Source organism: Pungitius pungitius, chromosome 20 (genome assembly GCF_949316345.1).
Source record: "Pungitius pungitius chromosome 20, fPunPun2.1, whole genome shotgun sequence".
NCBI classification, from domain to species: Eukaryota; Metazoa; Chordata; class Actinopteri; order Perciformes; family Gasterosteidae; genus Pungitius; species Pungitius pungitius.
In genome coordinates this window covers 4,046,771-4,066,496 of record NC_084919.1, presented here as the reverse complement: position 1 = coordinate 4,066,496, position 19,726 = coordinate 4,046,771, and the positions used below count along the sequence as shown (strand labels likewise).

At 46.0% G+C, this 19,726-nt stretch overlaps 1 protein-coding gene across 1 annotated transcript; it reads right to left on the bottom strand.

Annotated features, from left to right (window-relative positions):
- Window positions 1-3,191: 3,191 nt before the first annotated feature.
- On the bottom strand, window positions 3,192-17,984 carry tfap2d (transcription factor AP-2 delta (activating enhancer binding protein 2 delta)). Its single transcript, XM_037450180.2, has 8 exons — window positions 16,883-17,984; window positions 15,668-16,186; window positions 12,793-12,853; window positions 8,073-8,238; window positions 6,707-6,825; window positions 6,419-6,560; window positions 5,528-5,641; window positions 3,192-4,605 (listed from the first exon to the last, which is right to left on the bottom strand). Exons 1-8 carry the CDS (start codon window positions 16,919-16,921, stop codon window positions 4,389-4,391), a joined length of 1,377 nt encoding a protein of 458 aa, XP_037306077.2. The 5' UTR covers window positions 16,922-17,984; the 3' UTR covers window positions 3,192-4,388.
- Window positions 17,985-19,726: the final 1,742 nt, after the last annotated feature.

Here is a 19,726-nt window from a genome sequence, read left to right as displayed (position 1 = left end):
CAATAATGCAATATAGATTGCATATACATTTAAACATATCCACGTATATATTTATGATATGAATGTATAATAGAAGATGACTTGAACATGAAGTGAAGATGCGCTTTAGTCCAAATGGAGGTGCAGTATGACTGAATCATTGTGAGACAGGGAGACAGCCTGACAGAAGAAGCTTTTTCCTGTGTCTGGTTGTCTCGTGGAGGAGATGCAAGACGTTGTGTCCACGGTGTGAAGGTCTGCAGCGGTTTCCCGACTCCGGAGATGAACAGGCTCAGGGCTGGAGTCTCTCTGCAGACCTGATGATCCGTTGTAGTCTGTTTCTCCCCTGATCCGAACAACACCGTGATGGAAGAATGCGGAGCCTCCTGAGCTCCTGAGCTGGCCTTCTTCAATGTTGGAGGCCTACACCAGGTCCCAGGAGATTGTGGATCCCAGACACCTGAAGGTCCCACAGTGTGGCTGAGAATGGCGAGGGTGGTGGGGGGGCTCTTCCTAAAGTTGACTGTGATCTCCACAGTTTATGAGCTTATTCAGCTCTTACCCGCACTAATGAATATTACTTGAAGTAGTCCTAAAAATGTTCCACGTCAAAAAGGGCTGACCAGGGGCCTTCAATGGAACAGAAGGAGACACCACAGGCGGGTTTTTATCAGAGGTTCAACGTTGACGGGCTGTTAGATGTTTTAAAAAGAAGGAAAGACAAAACTACTCTCAGCATGCGCATCCAACCACAAAACAGCATCATTGAAGCGCGTGACTACACTCGCACTCTCACTAAGGCACGACGCCACGGCAGTAAACACAGCAGCCACCTCCACGTTTAAATCCTCTCTCGGGGGGGGGGGGGGGGGGGGGGAGCAGATGGAAGCGGCAGAGGTTGACGAATGGAGAGCAAGGCGTCACAGCGGCGGAAGCAGCAGAAGGGTCTTGCGGGTGTTTCGGGGCTGCGTTGTGTCAGTAGTCGGGGGCGGCGGCTGAGGAGAAAGAGGCCGCGGATGTTCCTGCGACTGAACGGGATCAGGAGAGAGGAGGAAGAGGTTTTAGCAGAGAGAAGCAGGGGGGGGGGTTACAGCTTCAGAGGAGACCGACTGGAGAGACGTGGGGCTTAGAAGCTTGCAGAGTTTGGTATTCGTGACCGCGGGGCTCAGTCAGCAGGAGTTATAGTCCTTCTGACACCTCAGACTGTTCAATTCCCTTCTACACAAATGGTGTCGCGCCTCTCTGGGTGGAAGATGTACATTTCTACAACCTCACCACAACTGAAATGATGCAAACATTGGAATCAGACCCATCACCAACGAGCGCCACACGCCGGAAGGATGAATGGGAGGGTACCGGACTCTTAACGCCGCGCTGTAATGCAATCGATGGCCTGTGTGCATAATGCACGTTTTGCACGGTTCATTCTCGTCCGTTTGTCAATTTACAGCAACACACCGGCACAGGCAAGGCCTCCATTTCACTTTACACCTCGCTGTCATTGCAATGCAAAGGGTCGGCGCACGCGTCTTTCACTGGGATTACATGTTCATCATCCAGTAAGGACAAAGAGTAGTGTGATTACGTTACTTGTACTGTGTGTGTTTGCAGGTGTGTAGCCCTGTTTGTTGTATACATGTGTGTGTGGGTATCGATTGTATATGTTCATGCTTATTTTTTGTTGCTCGCGCCCTCCGATGAGATGCAGAAACCATCAAAGAGCCAATTTAGCAGCTGCACTGCTGCGCGCACCTCGCCCTGTTCCATCTTCACTCACTCACATACATGACTTGGATTACATATGAGACGGATTCCTCCACCTCGGAGGGAAGTTCTTCTCTCGGCGGCCGAGACTTAAGTGCGATTAAAGCGCGTCGTTTTTATAAACAAAAGCAAAACAGGATCCGTCGACATGTGTTTTGATTCTGTAGCCTGGCAACTGCCGGACAAAACGTGTGAAACCAGAAGCTAACGTTTCCTAATTCTAAAAGGTCCCTGTCATATCGCACTACATTTCAGTCGACCCCCTGGTGGTGGGGAATTGAATTGAATTGAATTGAATTGAATTGAATTGAATTGGATTGAATTGGATTGAATTGGATTGAATTGGATTGAATTGGATTGAATTGGATTGAATTGAATTGGATTGAATTGGATTGAATTGGGGATATGAGTGAATTGCTTCAATGTGGCTTCACGGAGTGTTTTCGTGACCTGGAAGCCATCGAGGTCAGGAGCATTAGGTGATGTCGAGGTGATAACTTTTGACTGCAGGGAAAGCATCTCCTCTGCTTCCTGTAAAAGGACCCCAACGTGATAAAGAAACACCAAGTGTTTTTTTTTTTTTTTTAACGGTTTGATTCCTTCATGTTTTCTTTTGCAATGGACAGAAGCACTGTTGTTCAGGGTGTATTAACGGATGCACCACAGGTGGTTGTACTCAATGAAACACAAACAGGTATTTACCATTTCTCCACCACGCATTCTGAGATGTATTATCAACGGTGCAGCTTGTTCCCAGCATCTCAAACATCGACTGCGCGCGTGTGTGTGTGTGTGTGTAAGATAACACCATCTGCCAACAGCGAGACTGGGAATGCTTTGGCATTCTGCCCCCCCCCCCCCCCCCCCCCCCCCCCCATCCCTCCTCCTCCCTTTGTATTCCTGTCTCTACAGCTATTACCTCTCCACCTGGAGCTCCACTTGCATTGATTCGGGCTGACAAACCGGCGCAGGCATCAGCGTAAATGCATCCTGTCTGATTATGTATTGTGGTGTTATGCCGTGAACGTGACCTCCTTTTTAAATGACTAGAATAATAAAGAGTAAACAGAACATACAGAGCCCGGATGGAGACGCCAGCAGGCGGCTGCTGCTGCTCCCTCTCCGTTTTTTTTTTTTCCCTTTTTTTTTTTTTTTAATAAGTCGAAAAGCTGACAGAAGTCGGTCAAACTGGAAGACAACCACACAGATGCCGGCGCACACAAAGGAGGCCTTTGAACCTTTCTGCAGGTGCAGCCTTTTTTTCCCACAACATTAGAGAGGAACTCTGACTTTTCTATAATTTGCACACTGTGAACTCATGTGGATAATTCACACTCGCTAGCTTTGATCTGTGCCGCCTGCTCTCTTAGCCACCTTCTGCATGTTTACACACACGTGTGTGTGTGTGTGTGTGTGTGTGTGTAGCACATCATGAAAGCAGTAGAAAGTAGTAGAACACGTAGCAACTGTCTTTATTGAACACCAGCATTTTAGAAGGTAGGCATTTAACATGTATATAGTTGAAAGCCTACAAGAAAAGTAATTTAAATATTTATATATATCTTTACAAATGTTCACGGGCCACTCAGAGAGCTTGTGTCAATCCGGGGAGAGTACGAAGATAGACATGCACGGGGATGAGGAACAACGGCAACCGCAAAGTCACCTTTTACAAAATGGCTGAGGTGGACCCTTCTCTCTCTCTCTCTCTCTCTCTAACACTGAGACAGTCACACACACACACTCACACACACAGCCCGGCCCAGGCAGCGCGGTCAGTCTCACATCCAGAAACAGGGTCTTTCTCCTCTTTTGACCACATGGTAAAACATACAGGTTGCTACGGCCCTGATTGAATGGTGGTCTTTTTTTAGGAGACGTCTGCTTGTGGGATCTCTCACAGGAACAGGTGTGTGTGTGTGTTTGTTTGTCTGTGCGCGTGTAAAAGGGCTTCGGTCGGGGTCGTCTTTTGAAATTCGATCTATTTAAAGACGTTTGGAGAGTGAGATCCTTTTCATTTGGTCAACTGGGGCTTTTTATTACAACTCTGCGTGGCAATGACAGACAATACTCTTAATAACTTCATGCTAAATAACTTCAATGAAGCTTGAGAGCAGTGAAAAGGTGTTTCATATTTTAGTTTGTATACCTGGATTAGCTGGATTTGAGATCAAATTGTCCAAAGCCCTTGAAACGCGTGTGTCACGTGTGTTCTGTTGCATCGGCGGCTGTCCTGGAAAACTGTCATGTCAGCATGTCCATGTTTACTTCCTCGTTTCAGAATGAATAAATAAACAAAATGAAAGACCCCCCACCCCCCCTCCGATGAGTCACGGCCATCCCGTTGCGAGGCTTCTCCCTGTCATGACTCACACACACACACACACACACACGCACACACACACACACACACACACACACCTAAACATGATGTGTTCACTCAAAAGGTCAGGACGTCTTGTTTGGGACGTTTCAGGTTAGAGTTACATTTCAACATAAGATAAATAAATAACAATAAATATGAATTGTCCCAAAGAAGATTAATGCGTGAGAGGAGGCGGGGTCCTTTCTGAGACACACACACACACACACACACACTCTCCTAGATGCAGCGCTCCAAGGCACGGGGACCCGGTGGGTGTGGGCTACTCAGTCTTTTCTGATTTCCCGTCTTTGCTCTGGGACTCGGCCGTTTTCCGGAGCTGCGTCTTTTCTGAGCTGCTGTTGATCTGTTGCTCGTTGGGGGCGCCCGTTTTCCCGCTCGAGTTTTTGTCCAGGTAGTTGAGCATCTCGCTCAGGACCGTCTGGAAGGTGCTGAGAGCCGCGCATACCGCCGGCGTGCCGAATCCGTGGGTGATCAGGCTGTTTGGGGAGGGGAGGCAGAGGCAGCCGTCAGAAACAGTGACACAGTTTTGGATCTTCAAAAGAAACAAATCAATCCGTCTGGGTTTGGAAGGCAGGTTCATTTGTTTGCTCGTTTTTGTCTCCCTGCATCACGAGGCTTCTATTCCTGTCCCGTGACCCTCTTAAGGACGTTTCCACCCTGGTTCTATCACAAGGGACAACTGTTTCAGCAACTTAAATTAAATTTAAATATTCATACATTGATTAGTTGGTAACAACAGAAAACAACCGAAGACCATTCATATAAATGATATCTCCTTAAACCAAGTTAAGCCCACGATCCAACGATAGCACACATGCCATTGACTAAAGACAGTAACAATTGGAAATGAAAAAGCCATCGAATTGTTTGTTTTTTCCAGTGTGAAACTGGTTTGTCCTCCTCGTCAGAGCCTCACAGAGCTAAATGTCAGGTCACCTCGCAGCTGCTCTTCAATCTCATCACTCTCTTCATACAACCATCTTATTTTTCTGATATAACTGTGTAGATTCTGCAACAGATGGCGCCATAGATGTGACATTAAGCCACTGTTCGGCCTTCATTTGGGCCAAATAACAAACGGCGCAGATGCTTGTTTTGAAAATGGCAAAGCGGTCCGAGCCCAAGACCGAGGGAGGGCGGGCTAGAAGGCAGTGTAGAAGCTGAGCCCGCGCGTTAAGCCACTGAGGAACCTAATTGACGCGCTGCCTTCTGTCCTGAGGGACGAACGAGAGTCCGGTGGGAAACACCTGCAGAGCCCCCCAAAGGTTCCTACCCTATGCACGGCTGACCCGCCAACCAGCGCTTTGCACTCAGTTTGGACTTGAACATTTCTCCGAAAGAATGTTCATTACTTCTGTGTGGACATCGCGCGTGTGTGTGTGTGTGTGTGTGCGCTACCTGAAGTGTGTGAGGTGTCTCTGGATGTCCAGGTCCAGGATGGGGGTCGGTCTGGAGGAGCCCAGAGGAGAGCGGTCTTGGCTCAGTAAGTCCTGGAACTCCTTACAGATTTGCCTGACGGACACAAGGAGTGAGGGAACGAGGGTTAGCCATCTGTCTCATTTTGGATCAACCCTCCCAGGTAGACACACACATGCTGGAGCAAGACAATTTCCATGTCAATCCCCAAAAAAACGAGCGCATCACTTGATGCGGCGCGTGATACCAAAAGTTCTGCAAGCGTCGGTTGGGGTTTTTCTAGCAGTGGTCCAGTCTGTCTTTTTGGATTTCACTCGGCTCTGGGAGGATTTCATCAAAAGTATGAGCTCAAACTTCCCTGGAAAGGAGTGGAAGCCTTTTTTGCCCTCGGCACATCCGCTGCTCAATGTGCCCGACTGTAAATGCTGCTCATGCTCAAACACGAGTACAATCCGGTGATCACAAGGAATTCAAATAGTTGCCCCACGCTCAACAAGGTGATATATTTGGGATTGGCACCACTTTCTTCTTGGTGTTTATGATGTTTTCTTTTCACCCGCTGGTTCATATACTTCTGTGATCCTTTCATTACATCTTCTCCATTGTGTGGCCCTCACAAAGCCAAAGAGGCCACTAGTCTCCTTGTGCATTACCAAGTTGGTTCAAGCACGCTTTGCCAGTGTTTTCCATCCAGACAGATGGTTAGTGGTGGCGTCACTGTAAAGTGGCTGGAATGGGAGAACTGGGGAAATCCATTTACTTCACCCTGTTGCAACTGCAGAGTGGATGCGACACTTTTCACCATAAAACATCGACTCGACGAGTCCAAACTCAAAAACGTTTTTCAGTGCGTGTTATCGAGCGCAGTCTCACTTTGTCGCCAGGACCATTTTCTTGCGTGCGCTGGTTTCTTTCGGCTCACTGTGCTGCCTCGCCAAATGTTCCCCTACTGCCTTGCTGGGGAACTCTGTCTCGCAGGTGTAGCCAAAGTCCCTCGCCAGGTGGAGCGCTTCACCTGAGCACACACAGAACCAGGGGGGAGGGCGGGCGGGGGGCGGGAGACCAATAAAGCAATGGCCACAAGGATGGAATACGTAAACAGCAGCATACCTGCAGAAGATCAAAGGATCGTGGAAAGTATTTAGCAGGATAGTCCCATACCTTCCACCAGGGAGGTGAGTAGCGTGACGTTGGCAGCTTTCCTGCGTCCTGCAGGCAGGTTAAGGCCTAAACGGTCCAATTTCTCCCGAAGACACCGGCCTCCGTTCTTAGACTTCGCTCTGCGGGGAAAAAAAACGTCACTTAAGTCACATGCTCGTCGTCCAACAGAAACGCCATCATCGCTCATCAGGAGGGATCGAGCCAAAATGTGATTAAAGCCATCTGGCCTCCTCATTCCTGCAAAAAACACTGTGTGCTTAATTAAGTCTTGAAAGTACAGATGGGAGAATATAGATTCGCTTTGATATGACAAAGGCGTGAAATTAAGCATAAAATCAAAGAGTGTAAAATTAAACCATGTCAACTCGTAATGTATTAAATGTGCTTGTGTGACGCATAGATATAGCCGGATGTCCCCTTGAGTTTTGTCTGTCATTGTTTGAGGAATTGTCTCTTTCTGTTTTGGAAAGCAGTGGAACAACAGTCATCAAAAATGTCATTTCTTCTTCTTTTCATGTGAATTTTTTAACAATATACGTGCTTCCTTTCTATCCAATTGGGATCCCAAAAGATCCTTGTATTGATTGAAATGACTGTTTCTTTTACATCATTTTTAGATGAACTTGTCGGTTGACACACTTAATGTTCTCATACATTGAGAAGAGCTCCATTGGCACATGTGTGTTTTTCCACTATACACACAACACAGCACTGGCCACTCTTGCTTTCCTCTCCTCTGATCCTGGCATGCTTCGGGCCGGCTCTCGCCCTCCCTCCTCCCCCCCCCCGGGGGCGGCGGCGCGTGCAGCCGCGGCCCTCCTTCGCCTACAGTCGTCTTTGTGGTGAGCTGCCATAAATCCTGTGTCTCAACCGGGGGAGGCTACAGAGACTCGGGCCGCGCTCTGCCGATGTTCACCAGCCAGATCTACGCTTTAGAGAAAACCCGGCTTCTCACTTTCCCAAATCCATCTCTGTCGCAAATCAACGGAAACGTCTTTTTTTGTTGATCTAGTGCAATTCAAAAGAAGATCGCCATAGTAGGAGTGGTCAATTTATGAGATTTTACATAGATTTTGTGCTTTTACGTTTTACACTTTGGATAATCCAGCTGCTGCAAGATAATCTCAATTTATGTTGCCGAACAAACAAGATGTAAGGATCCTGGATCACTTGATGTATTTGTATATGAGAAACCACTATTGAGGGGATTTTTCTTCAAATCGTGTTCTCTGCAGCAACAGCATGCATCGGTTCTACAGCGAACCAACGAAATATTTAAACATGCACCAAATCAACTAAAAGAGTCTTAAATCCTCAACACGCAACATCTAGAACCATTAAGGTGTGTGTGTGTGTTTGCACTGACCTGCGCAGTATGCCGCCCAGTAGGGAGGCGTTGAGGCACTCTGGTGGGGACAGTCTTCTTTTCACCTCGGCGATGGTGACTTTGTACTTGGAGGTGGAGCTAAGCAGCGACAGTCGGCCCGGTACCGAGCAGAACAGGTCCGTGGGATTCACCACACATGTCCCGCCTGCACACACACACACACACACACACACACAGCGCTCATTGAGAAGATGGCAAAAGAGGGAGTGGAAATGGTTGCTGTTGCTCTCGTGCGCTCTCCATCAGTTGAGACGCTGGTGAAGGTCGTATCATTGCGTTCGCTCATCAAACCTGGTGCTTTTAATATTAAGTGACGCTCGAGCCACATTTCTGTTTACGCAAATTCAAGGTAGTGTTTTTTTTTTTTAATCTTTGTCGCTGTCTAAATAAAAAACACAAAACCCCCAAATGTCACCTTTTCTTGAACTGAGAAAAACAGCCCCCCCCCCCCCCACCACCTCCCCTTCTTTTTTTAATTTGTTGACAAAGTGTTTGACAGAAGAGTAAGTGGCCGCTCACAGCGGCTTGCTTTGGTGCTTGGCATGGAGCTGTGCCGGGAGCATCACTGGCTGTGTCATTTTGAACAGAACAAACACCACTGTGTTATAAGTCATTTAGGAGTGAATGCATAATTGGCAAAGCATCTCTCTGTTGCTGTTGTGTGTCAACAGACACAAACAAACGGGACGCTGGAATAATGCAGCGCAAACGATGCAACGTTGATATAAAGAACGGTGGAGAAATCCAGCAGATTTCAAACTATTTGCTACTTTGAGCTGGTGGAGGATTTTGATAGATTAATGGGGATTTTATCATTGTACTTCTGTGTACCACTGATGGATCTAATGAGTGTTCAAAACACAATTTAACAGGGGTGCTTAGCACAGATTTACAGTGTTTTGACTATAATACAATACATATTTTGGTTATTTTGGGAATGTTTGCATATTTTCTGATTAATAGTAAAGGCAGGTTTGTCATAACATTTTTAGTTCATTTCATTAGTTAATTTAACAAATATTATTTTATTTTTCGTGTGGGTGCTTTCAGGTCTCTACTGAATTTGTCCAATAAAAATCAGACTGTGAAATGCCTTGACTTGTAGAAAATATATGTACATTTTACTCCAACAGGGCCAATGCATAAAAAGTGTGATGTGTCAGTGCAACTAATGTATATCTTATTCCAATTTTAGGACTAGGAAGGTTTGTTCAGGAAAAGTGCTCAAGATACTGTAACTAACTATTTCATGTGTCTTTTTACATCAAAATCAATTAGAAAACTTGACATTGTTTTTATATTTACTACCTTTCTGTTGTTACACACAGTATGTCGGTGCACGTCTCTCACTGCCTTCACACAAATTAAGGATGCAGCCTATTTTGATCTTCACACATCAACAAAATGTCAATCTCTTGTGAGTTTAGAAAATAACCTTGTTTCCAGTTTTGTGAGGCCACATTTTTTCAGATGATTCAATGGAATAGTAATAGAGTGAATAGTATTTTGACCTAATAAGAGGAATAATCATTTAGTTTATCTGCAACCAACAATTAAAGGGATAGGTTTTTCACTGGAAATCTGACAAGTATACTTCATTATTCCTTCTGCAGATGGCATCAAATATATTTAGGGCCTGAGCAGACTGAAAACCCCTAACCCCTATTGTGTCTTTGGAGGAATTATTAAATGTTATGTTTTAAATCAAAATGCACTCCAGGAAAGATTGAGTGATAAAATTACAAAGGACAATTTATCTCCAATCCTTGCTGGTGAGATCAGTGTGTTGTGCTCAGCACTTCATCAGTCTTCTTTTGAAATAGGGGAATATTTACGACATACATATATTTATACTCAATATTTAGTCTGGAAAAGTCTGTTGTATCTTCCTTGACAATTTCCATAATCACCTTCCACCAAGCCTATTTTATTGTGTACCCCTGGATGGTGAGTCGTCGTAGCAAGGCCTCTTTCATGTCAGTAATGACATCTGAAGCCTCCTTGAATGTATGGACATCTCTGAGCAGGCCTGTTATTATGAAACTTCCCAATGTCCCAAGCAGCTAATATGCAAGGTTTCTGTCTGAAGTACTGAAGGCTATATTCTATTATTCATCTGGCTCATTATCAAATCTAACAGCAGGGCGTGTCGCTTTGTAGGTCGTGCTGGAATGATGATGGAACGAGGAAAACGATGCCATTTAGGCCGAGTAGAACCACGCTACAGGCCACTATTGTCCTGCACACGCCAATCTTTTTGAGGCAAAACGGATAATTTAGCCAACAACTAAAGCTTGAATACACGACCAACTGTAGGCTCTTTTTTTTTGCTCTAAAAATCTATTATTCACAATCAGCAGAATTGTGCTAGTTTTCCATCTTGTCTATCCATCTGGCTGCAGGAAGGCAGTTAGAACGTGCAACTTGCAAAAGCATGCCAGCCAGCTTCAGCACCGTGGACAGCGACTGCACACCTTTCATTTCAGCACCTGGACAGCAGCCTCACGCACTGCAGGTCGAGGAAAATCCATTGAAGTTACTGTTGGTTAAGGAACTCTAGTATGCGCGTGAGTGTGCGCGTGCGTGTGTGTAAAGTCCGGCCCTCCGTGCGTCTGCGTGTGACACAAAAACCCCAGGCCTGTCTGTCAGACTCACGCGCTCTGACAGGGGCGCGCGGCTCTGAAAGCCGCGGGTTCACATCATATTAATTCCCCTAAAAATGTTTTGATTCAAAGTAGTTTGTATTTTATGTTGCCAAGGGCAATGGAAAAAGAGCTATTGCCGGTAGTGCAGTCAGTGGAGCACGCGGGCCCAGAGGCGATAACGGTATTTAAGCAACGGAGAGTAGCCTCGGGCTGCGGCGCGAGCGGCGGGCGCGATCACACGCGGAATCAAGCGCCTTTTACCACGAAAATTAAAGAAAAGGAGACGCGGGCCAAATGTCATACTCCTCATACTTAACAGCAATGTTTACAGCGCAAATAAAAAGCCCCGTCGACGTCTTGGCAGAATAAAGTGTGCGGGGGAAGGGGTGGTGGGGCTCGTGCACGCGGCTTCAGTGGCGGGTGCGCGCGTTCTGACAGATCAGCTTGATCTTAAAGAGCGGCTGCCGGTTATAGAGCTCAACTTGGAAAAGGGGGCTCGCGGGGTGATTAAAAACACAGACGACTCCTCCTAAGTAGGATCCTCGTTTTCTTGAGTGATTTTCTCTTTGGAAAAAAAAAAAAAAAAAAGGTTATGTGAATATTCATGCCGCCAAAGCCGCAGTCAGAAAGAACAACATTAATATGATCTCGGCTGAATCCGGGGCCCCGCTCGGCATTAGCATATCAAAGCGTGCGCCCGAGGCGAGAGAAGCTATCGATACGGGAGCGGGAGGTAAAGCAAAGATTATTGGTTGTGATGGTTGCAGCGGCTGAGCTCAGGGCCAAATACGGTGCACCATTAACCGAGGGTGATAGCGAAGGGATTCCCGCGTCAATCCGAGAGAAAAGCCCCAACACCTATGGCAGAGCTGTTGAAAAATTAAAGGCGAGACACAGCCTCGGCCCGTCTGTGTGGAAAAAAATGGGTCTAAAAACGGCAATGGAAAACAGGCTTTGATGGACCAATAAAGCAGATCCACGGCGGGTTCGAAAACCCAGATATCACGAGGGAAAGTGTGCCGATCGCCGATGCGGTCCACTTCCACGCGTGAAGCCTGGAGAGTCGAACAGAGCCGGCTCCACCTTACAGACCGCAGCGTTCACGGCGATTTAATATAAAGTAAACGTGCAAAAACAAGTCACCAGAGGGGAGTTATTATTCCTGGACTACATAACAGTCCACCGATACACAACACCAAAAAAACAAAAATGGAATGAAAAATAATTTTCCCAGAAGCCATCAAATGCGTGGTAATACAGGGCAGCTCAAAGGACACTATGGCCCATTTAGTTCCAAGTCTTTTTCCAATATATATTAACGATGTTTTATGTTAGCATAAGAGACTAAATTGGATTCATTTATTGACAATATAAATTAGAGACATATACTTTAATTTGTAGCTAATTAGTTAGGCTTCAGGGCTTTTCTTTTTTTTAACAGTTAAAAATAAAAGTTGCATAAATATTCATTGTTTGTTTGCTATATATTTGTATTACAGGTGAGAGCTGACATCAGGATGGAATGTTGGTGAATTATGATAAATGTATGATCATAAAATAACAATATAAAAATATATCAAAATATAGTGTTTATTTAATGAAAACAAATGCCAGCCGTCAGTCTCAAATGTGGCTCGCAGGTTTGACTTTTAATAACGACTCGATCGTCAATAAAGTCAAGAATTAAGACTTTATTTACATTTTAATTTCCTGATGGTTGAGAAAAAAAATGCGCAAACACACATGCTCAGAGCGACTGGAAGCAAAACAACACCCGGTAAGTGTTGACTGACAGCCCATTTCATACCGGAAATGGGAAGCACCCGTCTCTGCGCGTGTACGGCCGTGTTAGCGTTTACATGCGTGACGAGGCGGGGAGAGACAAGAGAGACGCGGCAGACACGGGAGCAGCGTCCCGCCCTGTTCGTCTGTCTGCTCTCCGCCTCGTCGTGTCGAGCCGCCAAAGGCTCTCCTTGGCCCTCCGGTGCATCAGCATTGGAGAGAAAGAAAGGGGGGGGGGGGTGGAGTGTGGAGTGTGAAGTGGGGGGGCTTACCTCTCCGGATGACGCCCCCTTGGCCGTTCAGCACGAGCCCACACTGCGCTTCCACAGAGCCCTGCGGAGACACGCGCTCATTATCCACGAGCAGACGTTGTGAAGTCACTTCACCCAGATGTTTACACTCGCTGCAGCACGGTTTAACCGCGCTGTCATGAACACCTGGAACTAATCACACCTGAGCTGGGATGCTTTATGGGCATCCTTCTGTACACACAACACACTCACATCGTAGAAACAACATCATAATCATGCATACAAAAACAAGACCTTGTATATTTAATAAACTGATGAGGGGAACCCCATTTAGTAACGTTTTTTTCTATGGATCTTTGGTCCCTTTCTATCAATTTCTGTGCCCTTTAAAATGTGTGTACAGTTTATTTATATAATGCAGTTTCATTTAAATTGTTTAAGCTCGAAGCCGTCAAATACATCTTCTCTGTGTGGCAGAATTCATGTTTTGATTGGACCGTGTGAGGTTTTTCAATAAGGATTTCAACTGTTCACTTATCGCTATGTGATTCTGCTGCACGCCACTTGCACACGAGTGTAGTGGTGGAAGCCTTTTTGTTAGACAGATTACGTCACTTAGCAGTGCTAAAAATTGAGGGCTCGTGAAAATAAAGGATGCGGCTCACGGCTCACCCAGAAACGAGCTTAATTTGAAAGGCTCCAGGCTAAAAAGCGAGGAGAGCACAACTCGTCCAGACTGAGAAACGCGCACGAGCATACAGAGTTTACTGCAGCCACCAACCTGTTGGGGATCACTCTGCGAAGCGCCCACTCACGTGCGCGCGCACGCGCACGCAGACACGCAGCACCCTGGCTACGTGGGTTTACATGTATGGGAACCTGTTGTAGTCACCATTTCGGTCCAGATCGGACTCGCTCGCTATCAACAATGTCATCAAGAAAAGGGAGAACACACGCTTTTTATTCGGGGGGGAAAAAAACCCACTTAATCCCTCGTGCAAGCCTCGAGGCCTGGCCCACGCAGAAGCCCGATTAAAATAAACTAGGAGAAAGGAGCGTGTTGTAGTTCCTCCTCAACCCGCTCCCGCTCTGTTTCTTTTCTTCTATTCCGAAGCTAAAGTGATTATAAAATCAATATACAAAACGCAGAGGTCTTGCATGAATTAGCTTAGTGACGGGAGGAAGGTGTGGCAGCTGCTTTTGTTCAGCATGAAAATCTCTTTAACGCGCCTCAAAGATGCGACCGGGCTGCATGAGACCATCATCTGTTCCGTTCACGCATCCGCTACGTGCAAGCGGGTTCAAGAGCCGTTTCTTTCTTCCTCTCAATAAAGGGTCAAACCTGTGTTCTTTTCAAGTGCCAGCAGCTTAAGATAAATGTAGTGTTTGCCTTAACAATGATCGACTATAAAATGATCTAAAAATAATGTGAAATAATGTGAAATAAAATTAAATACAATTATATAAAATGAAATAACAATCAAATTAAATTAAATGCTATAAAAGGAAATAATATATGTAATAAATACAATGTGAATTACCCTTACTATTAGTTTTATGCAACAACAAATGTTTCTTAGAATACACATTTATATTATTGTCATTATATCCAAATTATCATTATATCCATTTAACGCACAACTTGTATAAAATAGTCTGAAGACAGACAGCAAATGATAACAACATTTACAAATATTGCTAGCACAAATTTTCTAAACTAGACTTTATGTTTAAAAAATATACATAATACAAGTTCTCCATCTCAGGCATTACAATACAATAAATGCGCCGTTTATTGTTTAGCGTCATTATATTAATGTAATTGTGATTAGTATTGATACTATTTAAAGGTAACGTTAGTCTAATTATTTTTGAAATAGTTAATAAATACAACGCTTTATTGAGCTGAACTTGGAGTGGTTTGGTAAACACTTAAAGCGACTGAAATTACGTGTCGCTGTGTAAAATTGTGTTAACTAGAGGCGTGTGTTAAGCAGCTCAGATGTCACTGCATAAGTAACAAAGTTGATTGACGTTAAGTCGGTAATTGGATAAACTACGGTGCTTTATGGTGCTCGAGCTGGGCATTGTGCCCTGAACCCCCGATCCGTTAATCCGCCCTTTACCGGAGAATAGAGCAACGAGCGGCTTTTCTTTGCCTCACCAGACAGCCGGACACACACACACACACACACACCCTCACACACACACACACACATACACCACACAAGAACCGTGCGAATCCTTTTTCATCTCGACCATTTCTTTACACCGAAAAGAATTATGTAAAATATGGGTCACGTGTGTTTCTGGCTAAATAAAGGGCGGATTTCACAATAGGATTGTATAGACTGCCAGTCAATTAACCTTTAGAAACAAGGCCTGCCATTCACAGACGCGGCGCCGTGCACTTGACATTTACTCGAGCCTGTTGTACGGTCACGTTTGGTTTAAGCACAAAAAAAATCGCGTTTCAAGACGATATCAATATTCTGTTTTTTACTCCACAAAGAGTAGGTAGGAGGGCGCGTGTGGCCGACGATAACCTGCAGGGATGCAGCCTGGTCGGTGTCATGGAACCACATGACAGATGAAGCAGACAGGCAGACAGACAGACATCTGGCGCTGTCTTTCTGTTCAATATTTGGGCAATGCTGTGTTGCTGTTACAATAGGGGGGGGGGGCTTGGAGTCAATAGTAGGCCAGTGGGGTAGGGATACTGACCCTAGCTGCTTTAAGGGTCTGTGCTATCCTTCTATCTTAAGAAGCCAGCATTAAGAAGCCATAAGTGAGGGACTAAAGTGAAGGTACAATAAGGCGAGGCGATGGGACATTGTGGCTCAAGGAGGGTAGAGGGGGGTGGGGGGGCAAAAAGCGCGATGGAGGCAGCTAGTACCTGCAGGTCGTCAGACCCGGACGAAGGGAGACCCAGGCCAGCGGCGGGCAGCAACCTCTGGTCCGGGTGGTGCATGCCGACGCCGTAGGCCTGGGAGCCGTGTGACGTCATCAGCGACAGGTCATGGCGCCGGTAGGCGTCCAGGCAGCCCAGCTCGCGCCGCTGCTGCTCGTCCAGGCAGGACGACTTGAGGGCCGAGCGGGCATTGTGCAGGTTGATGAAGTCGGCGGGCTCCCCGTGGTGGATCTGCTGGTAGTACTGGCCCGAGTGCAGCGAGTTCAGCCCGTAGGCCTCCGGCGTCACGGCCGGGTGGGAGTGCTGGAACTCGTAGTGGAAGGACTGGTGGTGGAGGGGCGTGTACTGGTGGTTGGCCGAGAAGTAGGGCGAGGCGAACTCCGTGCCCGCCGACGCCGGGTAGGTGAGCGGGGAGGAGGAGGAGTACGCGACCGAGGAGTTGGCCACGGACTCCAGGCAGCCGAGCTGCATGAGCCGGTAGCTGTTTGATCCGTCGTGACGTATCTACGGGATAATAAGGAGACGGGGAAATATATGTGAGCCTTGTCATTTAGCATCAGTCGGTTTGTCCTCTCTCTGCCTCCCAAAACACACTGAAAAACACAACTCACACACTCAAAGCAGGGGGGGGGGGTTTCGTTCCTTTTTTGTTCCCACTTTAAACCACCTGAAGGAGATGTCATCTGCACACGCCCGGGAGGGGAACGAACGCACGGCAACAGGAGCCTTCGCTATTTCTCTTTTTTTTTTCTTCTTTCCCTCCCTCCCTTTTGGCATGCCTGTCACTCCCCTGGCAGCGTTTTTAAAGGCGCACAGTTATATTATTATTATTATTATTACTCGCCCATCTCTCTTAGTGCGGATGGGAGGTAAGCAGAGTGAGACACAACGGAGTATTCCGCCCTAAAATGTTCTAATCACACGGCTCAAGCAGGAGCCTCGTTCGCTTGCACAAACTATTAAATAAAAGCCCCGTTTTCTTTCCGGCAGCCGCAGTGAGATGCCCGACTCATTCCGCTCTCTTTTTTCTGTGTTATCCGTGCGATACGGTATATTCCACTTGATTTCTTCCTGAGAGCAGATGATCTCCCGAAATGCCTCCATAAATAAGTCGGAAAATAAATTTAAAAAAAAAAGCCTATTTAATGCGATCCTATCCAAATTCCACCAAATAGATGATGTTGAAATAAATCAGCCTACCTCTGCGTCGTGGACAAGTCCGGGGAAGGTCGTTGACATGGTGCTTTTCTCCAAAGTAGCCCCTTTGCTTCTTTTTTTTTTTCTTCTTCTTCTTCTTCCTTTCCTTCCGCTGTGTGGCCCGGCCGAACAACAATAATAAAAATGCCTTAAAATCCTCAAAAAAGCGAGAGAAGTGGAAAAGTCCCCCCACCCCCTGTTTGCGCGCTCTCGGTGACGGTGGAAAGCTGGCGGAACGCGAGCGTCTCCCCTCTGCACGGACGGGGCTGGCGCACGGATTTTGTACTTGCAGGGTATTTCTCGGCTGATGTCGTAGGTCCCTTGGTAATATAGAAGTTTTGAAAATTAAGCATCAGCACTGAGGAAAAGGGAGGACAATAGACGGAGCAGAGCATCCCAGGAGACACGGAATAAATATTGTATCTTCGCCATAACAAGGAACCATGTGCTTCTTTTAACATTTTCTGCGCTTTTTGTGGACATTTTCCCTTTTCAGCCGTTTGTAATTTTCACAGGTTCTTCTGCTCGTTTTCGTCATGTTATTTTATTGTATTTATTCACAACGTTCTTACACATAAATGTGGATTTTCAACGGAAATGTAAGTTTGCTTTGAAATATTATGAAGCTGATTCTGATAATTATCACCTGAAAAAAAACACAGTTTTCGTTGGTTTCTAGAGAAACCTTGTGATGAGATCGGTCATCTTCGATGGGATATTTCATTTGGAAGCGGGGTATTTTGGATGCTTTTTTATGCCTCTGAATCCTTTTTACAATCATCGTTTTTAGACATTTTTTACTTCTGTGGTTTTTGCAGTTTTCAAATGAAATAATCCCATATGCACACATTTGTCAGCATCGATTCAGTCGATATAACCACAACGGAAACGATCCAATCCTTTATTTTAGTGAATTTATTTATTACAATACTTTTAAAATTTTAAAAAATCATAATTCATGTTCACTATGACTATTGATGATTATGATGATTATTATTAAGTATGTGCATGTGTGCTCAATTATCCTGGAAATGCTGCCCATTTGTTCATTTTTTGTGCAAATTTTAACTAATGCATGGAAAAAGCTTTTGATTATTTATTTTTTCCTTTTTATGAGGGGAGGGGGTTCGTTTTGCCTTTGTGAAGATCCAACAGAAGCAAGATACCTTGTGACCACAGGCGCGTGTGGTTGAATGGAAGAAGGTATGACGAGTGCTCCTGTCTATTATTAGGTGTTGGTCTTCTTGTTCACTTTTATTGTTGTTATTAATGTAGTTTGGACCGGACACATCAGAACTGCATGGGACTGTATTATTTCGGTCAGTCGGTCATCCTCATTGGTGACCCGTCCCTCTCTCTGCCTTACTCCCTGTGCTGTGACTCACCTGGACATGCGCCCTCGGGCTGGTCCTGCCCGGCTCAACGGTGCCGTTGTGGGGTTTGCGGAAGTTGATGGTTTTTTTGTTTTTGTTTGTATGTTAGTAGGATTTTTGTGTCAAAGCCCCCCGTAGGACTCGGGGGCCCATTAAATAATACCTTCAAGTGAAACATCGTCTTCAGCACAAACAGATCAATCACTTACTGTTAACATCTTATAATGAAACGGCCTCGAATAGCAGGTGCACAGAGAGGCATTGAGCAGCAGAGCATATCCTATATGCTGCCTTGCTCTCAGGTCACCCGGGGGAAGCAACGCAGAGAATTAAGGCAGAAGCCCGACGGTTGTGTGGTCACAGCCTGAAGGAGAGCAAGGGGAAATAAAGGAGAGGGGAAGGAGGAGAGAGAAGCTTCATTCAAAACAAGCCACACAGAGGAGGAGCGAGGGAAGTTGGGGGGGAGGGAGGGAGGGAGGGAGGGGGGGGGGGGGGGGGTTGAGCCCTAATCAGTCTTGTTTTGGGTGTTGTTTTCCTGCTCAGCTGTAACTGTAACCAACGCGACTCCCTGATATTATTAAAGTGCAGACTGTGACCGCGCTGACGCCGGGACGCCGGGATTGACTCTGCAATTTAATTAAGCGACTATTTCCCCTCCCATCTGTTGGCGTCTCTCTCTCTCTGCTTCCTAATCGGTTACAATAATGACAAATAATAACGACACACCACAGTCGATAGCGCCTCTGATTCGTGTGTGTGGGAAATATATTAGAACATTTTGATATTGCGGCTCTTGTGATTATAGTATTATTGATTTCTTCCTTATATTCCTGGAAATACATTTTCACTGGCAACAGGCTAATGGATCCCCCCTCCCCCCTCCCCCCCAAATAGATCTTGTCTTTTACTATTTAGCCTATTGAGGTTGGCATCAGACCGGAAGTCTTTACAACTGCTCGGGCGGGGACACAGCCACCCGAAATGGGCTCCCTTGAAAAGTTCTCAAGGCCTTTCATAGTTTAATGAACCGTTAGCGATGGTTTAGCCTCGGGGCGCGACGTGAAACCTCGGCGCGACGAGACCCGTGAAGGCCGGATGTCACACGCCAGGTATTCAAAAAAGAAAGAGAGAGAGAGAGAGAAAGAGAGAGAGATGGGGAGGTGTGAAAGAAGGAGGGATGAATGGCAAGGCCACAGGGCAAAGAGAAAAGGAGAGCTTTGGTGTCAATTAACATACCTCAAGTGATGTGATCATGTGGTCAGGTTTTTTATGTTGTATTATTTTCTTATATGTTTGGCAGGTGACACGACATTTGTTTCTAAAAGCCACTCAAGGTTTTACCCAAACAGCATCAGCCCCCATTGGCCGGCTCTTTTTCATGTATTTATATACACGGATGTAAGAGTGGATGACTCCAGGCTCTGCAGCCACCGTCGCTGCAAACCCGAGGCACCAGTTGCACGGTAGACGGTCC

Bases quoted from the DNA above. Each gene is read 5' to 3' on its own strand.
- tfap2d (XM_037450180.2), bottom strand. From the start codon at position 16,921: ATGTCAACGACCTTCCCCGGACTTGTCCACGACGCAGAG. The intron at 6,826-8,072 runs GTCAGTGCAAAC...TTTTCCCCGCAG, and splicing joins CTGGGCGGCATACTGCGCAG to AGCGAAGTCTAAGAACGGAG. The intron at 4,606-5,527 runs GTAGCGCACACA...CTCCCCAAACAG, and splicing joins AGACACCTCACACACTTCAG to CCTGATCACCCACGGATTCG.